General features: G+C 37.1%; 1 protein-coding gene across 4 annotated transcripts in view; it reads right to left on the bottom strand.

Annotated features, from left to right (window-relative positions):
• USP6NL (USP6 N-terminal like) overlaps nt 1-14,394 on the bottom strand; it is a 157,783-nt gene that overhangs the window by 27,925 nt on the left and 115,464 nt on the right. For 3 of the 4 annotated variants that reach the window (XM_081074908.1, XM_081074909.1, XM_081074910.1), the window contains 7 exons: nt 10,547-10,656; nt 8,347-8,395; nt 6,517-6,637; nt 3,420-3,514; nt 2,714-2,779; nt 2,522-2,621; nt 515-667 (listed from right to left, as the gene is read on the bottom strand). In XM_081074908.1, coding sequence (XP_080931034.1) covers nt 515-667; nt 2,522-2,621; nt 2,714-2,779; nt 3,420-3,514; nt 6,517-6,637; nt 8,347-8,395; nt 10,547-10,656 — 694 coding nt within the window. Of the gene's footprint in view, nt 1-514; nt 668-2,521; nt 2,622-2,713; nt 2,780-3,419; nt 3,515-6,516; nt 6,638-8,346; nt 8,396-10,546; nt 10,657-12,068; nt 12,157-14,394 lie in introns of those variants that run through there. The other variant, XM_081074911.1, reaches the window with a different exon arrangement.

The raw sequence follows: 14,394 nt of genomic DNA, 5'->3' as shown, positions 1-14,394 counted from the left end.
AATATACTGTAAAGAGCCCTGGCTTAGTACTTAGGAAACTGGGACTCTAGTGTCAATGATGCTATCTATTAGTCTGTCACGTCATAGTTAAGCATTTTAGTATCAGTTTCCTCTTCTGTAAAATGGGACTTTCATTTGCTCTGTTATTGCACATGGTTCCACAAATTGAAATGATGAAAGTAAAAAGTGCTTATTTTTATGCCACTTTAAAGTGACATACTTCTGTTGAAGTATGTAACAGAGGGTTACTTCTGTTGAACAACATTACATGTCAACAAAACTCTAAATTTAAGTAGGAAGAATACAGTTATTCTTTGAGAATAGATAGATTTAATTAGTACATTTATTTGCTTTTTCTTAAAATAAGAATAAAGTCATAAACAGCTGGTAAGACATTGATTTATGTCATCACAAGTATGCATAATGTTTATGTTCTAAAACAGAAATTGCCTGTGTTAATTGTGCCACGTCTTCCAATGTTAATTACAATTTAAAGTATTTGCAGATTTCTTACCAGGTTCTGGAAGGTCTAACTTTGCCCGCTTTAGTTCTGCCATAGAAATCTGAAGTTGCTCTATCACAAAATCATCTTCAAAAAAAAAGTCCTTTGCCAAGGTCTCTTGAAGAAATTCTACAAGTTCTTCCATAGACAATTTCATTAGATGTTCTAAGAAAGGATGAAAGAAATAAAAATGCTATGTCAAAAGCTACTTTAGGTTGAGAAGATAATGTGTTCTATTCTCGTATAGCATTTTTTTAAAAAGGGCATAGCAAACAAATTAAAAATAGCATTGTGAATATCACTGAATTTCATAAGACCAAAATATTTTCTGATAAGTCCATATTTTTACTCTCAGACTTGCAGGGGGAAAAAATCTGGGTTACTAATTTTATTTATATTTCTACTCATGAAATTAATTTTAATGAAAAAATTCAAATTACAGATACAAAACAGAAAGTAAAAATCAGCTAACATTCCACTAGCCACTGCCCCATAAGTAGATTTATGTAGATGTGTATCAATGTTTAAAAATAAATTATACTTTCCATGTGTTATTCACCTCATTTTCCCCACTCAGGAATGTAAATCACTGATATTTCTCACTTCAACAAATATAAGTTTACGTCATCCTTATTAAAAACTACAAAAGAGTCCACTGTATGCATACACTATAATTTACTTAATCAGTATTTTACTATTGGGCATTTAGGTTGTTTCTAATTTTTTTACTGTTTACAACTGCTGTGTGGTGAACCTCCAGGAACAATGTCTTGTAACATTCTTAAGGCAATCAGAAAGAAAACACTTGGGAGCTTCAGCTACTTCAGCTAACTATTGGTTAAGGTGCCCAGACACAGTTTTTGAAGCTTTATGTGGTGATGAAGGGAACATCCTGTAAGTCTTTGAGCTTTCTCTTCTTAACTAAGAAAAAATACACAGCAGCAGAAAGATTATTTTCCCACAGTCTATTTAATGAAATGATAGCATATAAAGTAATTGTTATGCTTAAAGTTTATTTACAAAAGGTGAAGAAACTATTTACTTGTCAAAATTAATCAAGAGTCATAGAAATAAAACATACTTTAAGAGGGAGAAAGAGAGCTATGGAGAAATAGAACATCATGTTTCTACTTCTCATGTTTAGGGAACATTAAACTAATAAGTATGTATCTTAATAAAATGTGTACTTTTATTCTTTATCTTGGTCAGTTTATAATCCAGAAAGAGAGAAAACAAGGAAAAGGAGGACGGGGGGAGAGACTCAGAGAGACTGCGAGAAAGATTAATCGATGGCTCTCCTGTGGTTATACTCGTATAACTATATTGCAAACACAATTCATTGGCAATTGCTTACTTTTGGTGCTGTGGTTTGTGTGTTGGGGGCCTAAGTATTTGGGTGTAAGGGAAACGAACCACACTTGCGAATCCTTGTCTTTCAGAGTGAACAATACAGCTGTGAGTTTACAGGAATTTTCATTCCTGTCTAAAACTTGAATCATCTGGTGCTCGTGAGCTCCATGCTTTTCATGTAGTAAGCAATCAAACAATCTTATGTGAAAGTACCTGACATGTACTTAGCAAAATGCCAAGCACAACTACATGACCCCAGGTACTCAATTAGCTTACAATTTAGTGGGGAAACTGAACAGATGAATCATCCAAGAATAACCTAAGAGAGGAGAGTACTGTGAACGTGTAACTATGTTGTGTGGCACAGATCAGAAGTGCCATATGCAGCTCTAAAGCTTTCAGTGCGTCTCTTCTCTGCATAGTCACAAAGAAGTCACATAATTTTAAAGGTTGAATTGAGGCTTTAACAATCAAAGACCTTTGCAGTTAATAGGTTTCCAGTCCGAAGAACCAATGAAAACAAATTACCAACTGAAGATCATTTCTTCACTGATTTTTAGGAATTCTTTTTGACTCACTATTAAAAGGAAATGAACTTGAAGTAGAGTGGGGAATGAGAAATCAGAGTTAAAATTTTTGTGAAATGTTTATATTTAAACATTTTCTTACTTTTGTGTAATTTTAAGATTGTGTAAGACATAGCAGTAAGAACTCGTTCGCCTTCAAAGATGTAGATATCCCATATTCTGAGGTTTAGTGTAAAGGGAGTCTATAATTAAAAACAAAACAGAAAGAAGATTAATAGTTTGCCCTGTCTGATATTTATAATTCTATGATTGGGATTTGTAAACAAATACTCACACGATCAAGGAAACACTGAAAAAACCATTTCATTGTGTAAAAACTGGTGTAGATTTCTTGAGAATCCTGAAAAAAACAACAACTTCACAATTTCTGCATTGCAGCAAACAAAATAGGACATACAATACTAAGTGAGGCTGTAGGAGGTAGCTGTCAAAGCTAAACGTAAAAGCATTTTGTTACAAGTCTTTTTCATGCTGGAGTATTTCTCCTTTTTCTCTTACTTCCTCTCTCCTTCTCCCTAACTTTTACTTTTGAAAACCAAGTCCTTCTTATCACATGATTATAATACAACATTTTGATTCTCTTTAATATACTTTATAGTAAAGTATTTTTGCTTTACTAAATGACTATGTTTTATCATAGAGCTTACATATATGGTTCACAAAGGATGAGTCTGTGTGACCCTTAAAATAACTTTTGTGCAATAAAAACACCTCCAAAATTACTGAAATATCATGTCTTTAAAAACTGTATTGTTTGTATATATCACCTTCAAAGAAGTTTGGGTTAGGTCTATGATAGTTCATCAACACTGAATTTCACAAATACAATGTTCTTTAAACAACTGGGAATTATGACTGAATTGTAAATTAGATGGACAACACTATAAATCAAAAAGGCGATTGAGACTGAAGGCTGCACTCAATTCCTCTCGCTTTATTCTTGGTATAGGTGGGTGTAGGTCAGTGCCACATCTACCTACCAAGTGCTGCTTAAGCTTGGACAGAAATTTATTCAGTATTTTTTCATGATGTTCTTGAAACCTCAAGAGTTTAGGAAAACCATGGACAAAAAAGCCTAGAATACAAACATAAAAATAATATTTCATACACAGTATCACAAAAATCCCTATCTTAAAATGCAACGTATTTCTTTGATTTTTAACTGTCAACAAAAAATAAATCCAGTAGTTCACCGAAATATTCTTCCTCCCCACCAAAAAAAACAATTGTGTGTGAGCTTTGGTTAATGAAACTTGTAGTCTAGTATTCTAAAGCTCTCCTATAACCTTTGACAGATATAAAAGAGGACAGAATATTTCTGAATTAAAAGTAAAACTAAGAAGCTAAGAAAAAAATGGAAACTGAAGGCATTTATTAAGATTATCTGTTTTCTTCAAGTATTGGGCCATTCCTTAAATATGCCAATTTTTATAGGTTATTCTAATCTTGATTTCCTGTCATTTACTGTTAGTACATCACATAACAAACATTTCATTTTATTACATAACAAACATTTTATTACTCTAACAATTTCATTAGTATCATGCTTCCAAAGTTTTTAACACTTTTTAATCCTTTCTATAAGTGATATTTAACATCAGCTAAAATATACTGGCACTACATGATCACTGTTGAATCATAAATTATATTCTATCCCAATTAATTATACAATGTAATATATAAATAAGATTTCTAGACAGTAACCAATTTTAAATGGTAAGTTGTTATTAATTTTGTGTATTTAACTCATGGAACTTTACATCTATTTTTATTCACAAGTTTCCTTTCAGATATGCTACACAACCCATTAAAGGGACATATACTCAATGCTTTATCATTTCTCCACATCAGTATTTAACAATCTGGGTTCTATGTAACTTTGAAAGATGTTAATAGATGTTCTATGTTTATAAAAAAAGAATCCAGTGGAAACGCTGTATATTATACATACCCTTCTTGGGTACGAGCTCATAATGGGTATGAGCTTCTTAATGTTTCTAAGTTGTTTTATAGGCTAAATAAACTTATTTTTAAGTAACTCAGTCTTCCAAAATTACATGATTTTGGACTTCATCTGTTTCCAAAAAATGAAACTACGTTCCTCTAAGAACCCAAGAAACACACTAGTGGGAAAATATTGCTTTATCATCTTTGAGGAAGGACTATTTCTTAACTATTTCTCAGTTTTCTACAGTGTGTGTAAAAATTTCCAGAGACAGAGATTCTATTCCTCCTTCAGTAATATTTAGTAATAATTTCCAGTGAAATGGTTTCATAAAAAAAATTCCATATCTCTCTGTGAGATGGTCAATTTGATAGGAACGAGAATTAGAAGAATTTCAAGAAAAAGTGTGATTTTGAAAGAAGCAATGCTCTTCAATAGTAAACACTGGCTCAAGGCTGCTAAGATACCTAACATGTATTTCTTCACTTTTCAGTTATAGCCCGGACTTGATATTTTAAATCTTGTTTTCTTCAGCCCTCATTTTATTCTATACATTTGTAAGTGATACATACAACTTTTATATAGGAAATGCAAAGAACTGTTGTAAGCTTTACTTCTAAAATTTCACAGGCAGACCTAGAAACAAATACCTCTAAGTATAAATTTATCCATAATAATAACCAAAACTGCACTGTAAATGTAAATGCTAGGGCAGCAAAATTAACATTGCTTTATAGATTACACTGGTGACATAATTGCTGAAAGTAAGCTATCAGATATGTTTAATAGAAAAGACTTTTCTAGAACCAGTCAATCTTCCACATAATTACGTACTACTTAAATTGTAACATTCCATTGTACTTCAACATACATCAGCAGCACCGATGGTAAAACAAAATAAGGACTGATATGAGGCAGAGTTATTTTTTAAGATGCCTTTTTTAAATGATACTGTCTGTTAAACAGTAGTTCGATATGTGTCTTTCCTTAGGAATTTATTCATGGGACGCAAAGTGTCCAGAAACAGTTATGCAAGATAGTATTTACTAAAAACAATGTTTACAAGGAACACTGAAGAAGACAGCCAAATGCTAACACACAGTGTGTGCATGCGTGTGCACACACACACACACACACCACACACACAAAATATTCCCACAAAAACCACATTATAAGAATGTGAGATTTAATAAACTATGGACATGGAAGGTCATAATTTTGAAAATGTTAAAATACCGCTTTATACATTAAAGTGATGTTTTGTGGTTCCCCACCATATACAGTTTAAATATTCACAAACAGAGCTTAGATGATCCATTTTTAGAGTGATTAGTGTTAAATTTTGTTTTTAATTTGGTATTATCATATGATGGCACTGGAAAAATAATTTTGCATTATACGGACAAATGTCACTTTATTTCCAAGACAAGTGGCAATCCAAACTCTCTAAAATAAAGTTTATGGCACATGCTTAGCAAATATAATAAGGCAAAGGTTATTAAAAACAGTCTTTTAACTTGAAAACAAAACATTATGCAAGTTTTGAAATACTAAATAATAAAGTGCCCAGAAGGTGTTATTAGCCTTTTATGAAAAATGGAATCGATTTTATAGCTGAAAGAACTAAAACACATACTTGCATTATAAAACGACTTAATGATTCAGTACCTTTTCTTTAAGTACTGTGTCATTTCTCAATTAATATTCTTTGACAAAGAGTTATACATTGCAAATATCCAATCAACAATAAACATTTCACTGAAATAACTGCATGACTGTCTAAAAGTTTTGATCAAAAGGCATCTTCTATTTCTCCAAATCATAGTTTTTCCTAAATTCCTCCAAACCTAAATTAGTTTCTTCTAATTCATGGGGCAAGTAAGGAAAACATTTTTAAATGCCAACAGTATACTGTACGGTGAACACAAAGGACTATAAATGTGAACAGAAAAATTTAGAAAAGTTCAATAAAGAATGAAATAAGAAATTAGCAACGAACACTAATTACTGAACAAGACATAAATTTTTTGTATAATACTTAGTTCTATCAAACATCTTCCACAGTCTGTCTTTCATTTACCTTTCTTCTCCCCCTTGCTTATTGTTTATGATAAACTCTGGAGTTTTCCTACCGTGCATGGCGTGTTTGGGGCCTGAGAAGAGTTTGACCAGGGCCCAGAAGGCGTCTTCTTCATTCATATACATAAGGAGCAAAGCTGTGATTTGGCTCATCCCCTGACAGTATCCAACTTCCTAAGGAGTAAAGGATGACAAAGAAACGGGGACTTTAGATTAAATTACATGTATATGCATATATCCAAACTGGCCTGTAAAATTATCCCAAAATGCCTAAATACATTATGTAATGAGCAATTCTACATGAGTACAATCTTTATACCACTGAGCCCTTCACTAGAAAAGAAGAAAATTGTGTTCAAGAATAAATATAGAGGTGTGGACGGAATCTAAGCCTACATGGATTTTTTATTGTCCCCTGTTCCATACTGTTATGCCCTCTGTAAAGAGCCCTAATAGCTGCTTTTTCTTTTTTTATTCCTCTTCTTTGCTCAGATGCTGGCAAATCTCTCTCTCTGACAGGCCCCAGTTCGCTGTCTGGTCTCCTCTCAGTTCTAGGCCTTTACATAGACGCAGTTGGGGACACAGATCCAGCCTATGCCCTTCTCTGGGAAGTGCCCACTCTCCCCAAATCCCCTGCATATAACGTGGCCTTAGGGATTCATGTTGATGCCACATGACCCAAAGCTGATGGAGCAGAAGAGGATACCGGACCCCAGGGAAACAATGAATGGCCTGCACTGACTAATCACAAACTCTCTAGGAAATCTTAACAAAGCCAGGGACTATCAGATGGTGTACACTTGAACAGAACATGGTACAGTTCATGTTCTAGAGGTCACAGTGAGTCTATGGGAGCAGTCTTAGCCATGGAAAAACTGGTAAGTAGGCAAAGGAAACAATCTGGAGAGAGAAGTGGAATAAACAATCACAGAGATAGTCAGAGTCCACATGGGGCCCCAGAATGGAAGCAATAAAACGGTAGTTCCTTTAGCTGACAGCTTCTCACTTTCCAGCTCCGACTCCCATGAGGCCCAGCTTCTTCTTCATTTCTGTGAGAAGATCCTTGAACAAACTCTTTTTTAACTTGCCCTAGTTTGAGAATTTCTGTCCTTTGTAACTTAACAGTTTTAATTACAATAGAAAGCACATAATCCAAGGTTCAAGGCTGTCCTCCCTGGAACTTAGTCAACAAGCATTTATTTAACATCCAAATTACATTCAACCCTAACTGATCTTTCAAGCAGCAGCAAGCAGACAAGCAAGTAGCAAGCAGACACAGGTGGTCCCACAGGTCCCTAGTGGGACCATTACAAAATGGACAAAACGTAACCTGTGTCAAGCAAAAATTAATCTAGCTACCAACTTCCTGTGCTTCTAGCCCTGCTGGTTCCCCATCCTACTTGCTTAAAATAAAAACAAAACAGGCCTTGTGAGCCATGCTTTTGCTCGGGGGCCCGCTCCTGTCCCTTTGGGGTGTACTTTCTCTTCTAATAATGGGCCCTTGAGGCACTGCCTTCTGCTTGGGTCTGCTCCTACGTCTTTGGAGTGTATTTTTTCTTTTAATAAATTGCTCTTTCACAACTTAAAAAACCACACACACAACAACAAGAACATGCTAATAATGAAACAAACAGTTTGGAGAAGGGAAAAGTGAGATTCGCTGCGTGCCGTGGTTTTCCCACTCTAGCTCCCTTGCTCTGAGGCCCAGGGTTACCACAGGGGCCTTGCAGAGACCTACAGAGCTCAAGAGACAGCAAGGCCGTCCAGCCCTGAGATGAAGAAATGCAGCCTAAAGGACCGTCATAGGAAGGGAGTGCCGAGAGATCCCTCCAGTTCCTCAGGAGACAACTCCAAGGGTCGAGGGCAGGCACGCTCTGACTTACCGTATTATAAATAGAATACGCAGCAAGAACATGGAATAGAGACTGCTGCCTAGAGAAAAGAAAGTTTACATTGAACACAACTTAGTTGTTTCACACATTTTTGAAAATGAAAACTTTAAACAAAATGAACAACAGGTAGACTGAAAATAAATAATCCAGATAAAATTGCTATTATAATAAAGAAATGATCCCAAGCTCAAATTTAAACAATACTCTATATGGTCTAAATTTGAGGCTAGATAACATTCATTTTGAAAGAAAGGATTTACACCAAAAACATAAAGGGCTTCACAGTTTCTTAAATTTGTTGGCCTCTTTGGTTGAGCTTATTCTCACTATCAGATCATCCCCACAGAAGCAGCTGGCTTGACAGAACTGTGGAACTGGCTTGGGGCGCCTGTCACGGTGCCAGCTGGGCACAATACCCGACAGGCCTGGGCAGCGCCCTCCAGGAGACTGTGTATCGATCAGCCTCCAACAGATGCGTCTGTCTCTCCCGTAGCCGGAGTCAGGGTGGAAATGGGAGAGGCCCCAGTCACTGATACCCCAGTATTCCACTAAAAATGCCGCTTTCCCTTCCCATGGATGGTAGGCTCTCTGCCTACAGGTCTTAGCTCCAAAGAGGAATGCTTCCACTAGGAGACACAACAGACATTCTACTGAACTGGGAGTGAGACTGCACCGGCCACTTCAGGCTCCTCATGTCTCCGAATCAACAGGCAAAGAAGGAGGTGACAGTACTGGCTGGGTGACTGACCCTGGCTACTAAGGAGAAAGTGAGCTGCTATTACACAACGGATGTGAGGAAGAGAGTGTCTAAAATATAGGAGAACATTCAGGGTGCCTCTTAGTTACTACCAAAGGCTGGGATGCAAGTCAATGGAAAACCACAGCAATCTAGTTCAGGCAGGACTGCTAACGGTCCAGACCCCTTAGGAATAAAGGTTTCGCTCACTCCACCAGGTAAAGAACCACCACCAGCTGAAGGCAAATGCAATATGGAATGGGTAGTGGAAAGGGAGTTACATACCAGCTATGAGGGACCACATGCCCAGTCGCAGGAAGGATGACTATAAATACTGAGTCTTTCTTCCTTACTTTGGCATATGTATATATGTTATAAACATTGTATTTTCTTCCTTTGCTTTTCCCTTACCATTTTACATAAGATGTATTGATAAACATTAGCTTTGTATCATAGTAATTAAGCTGTATGATATCAAAGCAGAAGAGTGAACATCACCCAAAGATTTTGCATCCTTTTGTGGGGAAAGGGTTAACATGTTTTCTGTCATAAGCAGAGCAGCTGTATCCAGTTGTGTGAAGTATGACTTTGTTATTCTTGCTGTGATGGCCAGCTTTACTAGTCAACTTGGCTAGGCCATGATACCCAGTGATTCAAGCACTCATCGAGGTGTAAAGGAGGTGATGTGCAGATGTGACTGCAATCCTTAGTGAGCTGGCGTGAAGCAGGGGAGGTCGCCCTCCATCGTCTGGACAGGCTGGATTCAGTGAAAAGGCTGGGGGAGCAGGGCTGCGGCCCCTTACAGGAGAAACCCCTCCTGTGGACGACAGCTGCGGCTCATGCCCTACTCCCAGCCTGGCCTCCGGATGGGCTGCCCGTGACCTTGGCCTTGCCTAGTGAGCCCCCACACCTGTGTCAGCCAATTCCTCACACTTCTTAATAGCTATCTCTTACCTGTTTCTGTTTTTATGGTTGAACCCCAGCCACTACAGGGGTCAGCAAAACTGTACCTTTCATTCATAAACTGTCATAGTCATTTCGTTCGTTCATTCCCCCCACCTTTTTTTAGTTTCATCTATGCACAGGGTCAAGGCCATAGAGATATTATTTAGCAATGACTTGGTTCTGGAAAAGCAACATAATCTCTCAGTTCTTTTCTAAGACTTAAAATAAAAGTACCTACCATATTTTTAAGAATTCCCAAATCATAAAATGATTCTCTACCAATTTGATAGCACCAAATCTGTCAAAATTTTAAAAATTTACGTTAAATTAGGACCTAAGTTTCACACAACATGGACCAACTGATCTGCAAAAGCTTAAGCCTGAGGATGTGAATCAAAATTATAGTCTATGCAAGACATTCTAAACGCTCACATTTTAAATTAATAAAGACTAGGATACAGACTATTTACAAATGCTATTTACACTGCATAAATATGAAACTTTACTTACTTAACACCGTATCTGTCTCTAAACATAATATGGTCCCTAAATGTACGGTTGACATCAAGGTCTATTTGTCTGATATCAGGTGAACAGCCCCGTGCTCTGTGTTTTAATTTCTGAAGAGGAAAAAGAGGGGAAGAAAGCACATTGTTATGGAAATCAGTTGAAAAGTCTATGACAAATAGTAAAACAATTCTCATTTACAAAGTTCTCTTGCTTTAGGAAAATCATTCCCATGGTTCAGACATGAAAACAATGCAAAGTTTCTATCCCATCTGTGCCGATCTCTCCCACCCTCTCCCTCTTCCCGCCACGTCTTTGCCCTCCTATGCTGTCGACAGAGGTAGATTTTAACTTTGGATAGAGAACGTTTTGGAGTTTGCATCACTGCGACTACATAAAAGCTCTTCACAGCTGCACCATGCAGCCCACTGCGACTTCTTTTTTCTTCCCAGCACAGTATTTCCATTTTCCTTGGAGCTGATCATTGCATTATTGCTTGGTTTGCTTATTTTCTATAGTTGTCACTAACTCAATCCCAAACTCACTTTCAGCTGCATAAGTCTCCTCTGACGATGTTCAGACAGAAGGGGTAGTCTCCCAATTCCAGTGTCTTACAGACATCACTCCCAGAGCTTTGTGACCTGCTCGGGTCTGGGCGGCCACACAGCTGGTGTCTTGGGGGCCTCCCTTCACCATCTGCTAGGTCTCCCTTTGTTTGGGTCCCGTTTCCTGCATCTCACTTTTTCTTTCCTGCTTTATTCCCTTGTCCTGGAGGAGCACATCCTCCGGTACGGTAGCCCCTGTGAATAGGTGTATGGAAGAAACATTTTTTTGAAACGTTGAATGTCTGAAAGCTACCTTCTTTCTTAACAATTTGGCTATTATAAATTCTAAGTTGGAAAATATTGTTGGTCAAAAGGCAATGCCATCACTGTCTTCTAGTTTCCGGTGTTGCCATTTTCATTCTTGCTTCTTTATATGACACCTGTTTTTGTCTCTAGAAGTTTGTAGGAATTTTTCTCCATGTCTGAAACTTCACATTTCTGGGCTTGGTCTGGATCTAGTTTTACCCACAGGGTTGGGCACTTAATGGATCTTTTCAATATTAAAAACTCATACATCTCTCAGTTCTGAGAAATTTTCTTTATTAATTCCTTCGTTGATTTCTGCAACCTCCCCTCCCACATTTCACCCTCCACCCCCCATTTTCTCTTTCTTGAACTCTTATTGTTACAGTGTGGGATCTTCTGGGCTGTCATTTAATTTTGTCGTATCTTTCTCTATTATTTTCCATCTCTTTGACTTTATCATCTACTTTCTGGGAAACTTCTCTAATTGTTATTTTCCTCTAAGATCTTTTATTCTATTAACATTTTTATATTCATAAGCTCTTTGTTGTTCTCAAATGTTCCTTTTTATAGCATTCTATATTTGTTTTATGGATGCAATATCTATTTTATTCCTCTGAAGATATTAATGATAGCAGTTTTTAAGTGCTCTCCTTTTGCTACAGTCTGTTTCTTACAAGTTGCTTTTTTCCATTTGTTCTCCTTTGTCCTTCATGTTAGCTGCTTTCCTCAAATGAACAGTGACTTCATTGCTTATATTTGAAAGCAGGACACTGAAAAGCAGGTGGCAAGCTCTGGGTGCAGAGGTGGGGCTTCACAACTGTGTCTTCACTGGCTGGGCAGTTTCACTGGGGTTCCCCTAAAGTCTGTATTTTTGGGTTTATTTTCTTAGGTTGGTCAGATTCCCCAGAGAAGGTTCTTCTGATCTCCTGCCGAAGTTCTGGGAGCTGTGTGGAAGAAAAGGCTGAAATGTCCCAAATCCAGATACTCGATTCCTGTGTGCTTTCATTCCAGCCGCCCCACCCTCAGCTGTGTCTGTGTTCCCTCTGGTGGCATGTGGGGGTGGGGGACACACCCGTCTGTCCTCTCCAAACAGTAACCCTCCCGTCTCCTCCCAAGTGGATGCCAGGACTTAGGGGCTCCAACTGCTTCTGCAACACACTTTCAATCATGTCTACTGTTTGTAGCTTCACTTCCACTTCCAGAGGTACCTGCAATTGGCAATTACTAAGCCTTTTGAAGATTCTGAAACATAAAATCAGGTGCTTCTCCAATTTCTCACTGCCAGCATTTGACTCGTTTTCTCGAGTTCGGTAAGATTACTAAATGTCCGAGTTCTAGTTTCCAAAAACTGGCAGCTGTTATCTCGTCTCCTATTTTCTATTCCTTGTGGGTTCGTCTTTTAAAACACTCCCTGCTGTCAATTTAGTGGCATTTCAGAGGGAAGGGGCACTAAATGAGTATATTTAATCTCCCATGTTTAACCAAATAGGAGATTAAACTTTATATTAATTTATACTTAACCATGCTTAAGTATAATTAAGCATATGTTTTACTGACTCACTTACCATGTGCTGGTAACATATATTTCCGCTAAAATCAATTCCAAAAAAGTATATAAGAACATAACTGATAATTCCTGACTTAAGCTAAATGTGAAAAGAAGGCTCTCTGGGATATGTGGTTGTTAAATGTTCTGTGAGTACGTGTATTTTTGTGTTTTGAGGTGGAGCTCAGAGAACGGCAGTTTCTATAGCATTTTAAAACATAAAGAGTAACCACAATATTCTTCTGAGTTCTGAAGACAGAGGCAGATATTTATAGTATTGTACTGAAATCATACAACCACTGAAATACTGTTGTATACTGTTTCCGATATATGTTGGCCAGAAGACATTACAAAAATTTAGCTTTAAAACTAATCTTTATATATTTGTTCTTTAAATATCTGGGGGGAAAAGATAATGGATAAGTAGAGAGGTTCAATTATTGTTCTACAGGCTTCCTGGTAAAACATAAGATGTCGAAACACAGAAAGAAAATGTTTGACAAGACATAATAAAATATGATTTAAAATAAAATTTAGTTGAAAGGGAGAAAATCACCCAAACACAACTATAATATCACCTTCTCTAGAAGACAAGAAAATCTGACATAAAAAAAAAAAACACCTCACAACAGAAACAAACTCCAGTTAAGTCAGTAAAAAAATAATAGGGCACAAAGATTATTTATGTCCTAGAATGTTTCCAAGCTAACGTGCAGCATACAGGAAATCAAGCATATTTCTTATCGTAATGAAAGGCGGTTAGCCGCTTGTACAATTATCCCTGAGACTGGGTGGGTTGAGATCCATGAGTGTCACAATAATATAAGAGTAAACATCTTATTTAAAAGAAAAAGGATCGAATGAACATATAAAGCGGAGGGCAGAAGTACTGTGGAAAACATTTAGATGAAAAATTGGCACTGTGAGTTTGGCCTACAAAATTAGTAAGCTCCCCTAAGGCTGTAGATGAGGTGCTACCGCACATTGTATCACTGGGCGCGAGAGAGACAAATAACTGAGATGCAGTGAGAAGAACAGGAGAACAGGTAAGATCACCGGGTCAGGAGCCAGGATGACCGGACAATCGGAGAAAAACATTAGTAGATTAAGAAAAGGTAGTTTCAGTCTTATTAAATTTCCAACTTGAGGAGAGTAATTTATACCACTTTTGCAAAGGAAGAGTTAAAAAAGAGTGACCAGGAAAGACTTGGGTTAAACAATGATGCTGAGGGAAACTCAAATAGTAAAAATGATGTTTATGATGACAGTGTTGAAAATTATAAGCTTGAAAGTCTTGGTGGGAATGTCATTTCTCTTGTTGTTCTTATTTTATGATTGGCTTTTACTAAATGGTTCTCTCACATTAGCCAGTCACTGGAAAAAAATCTTACTCTATGTAGAAAAAGTCTAAAATATAACCAAAAACCACAGTTCTAATATTAGCATGGATTATG

Source organism: Rhinolophus hipposideros (assembly GCF_964194185.1).
Source record: "Rhinolophus hipposideros genome assembly, chromosome: 1".
Lineage (NCBI taxonomy): Eukaryota > Metazoa > Chordata > Mammalia > Chiroptera > Rhinolophidae > Rhinolophus > Rhinolophus hipposideros.
This window is presented reverse-complemented; position numbering and strand designations above follow the sequence as displayed.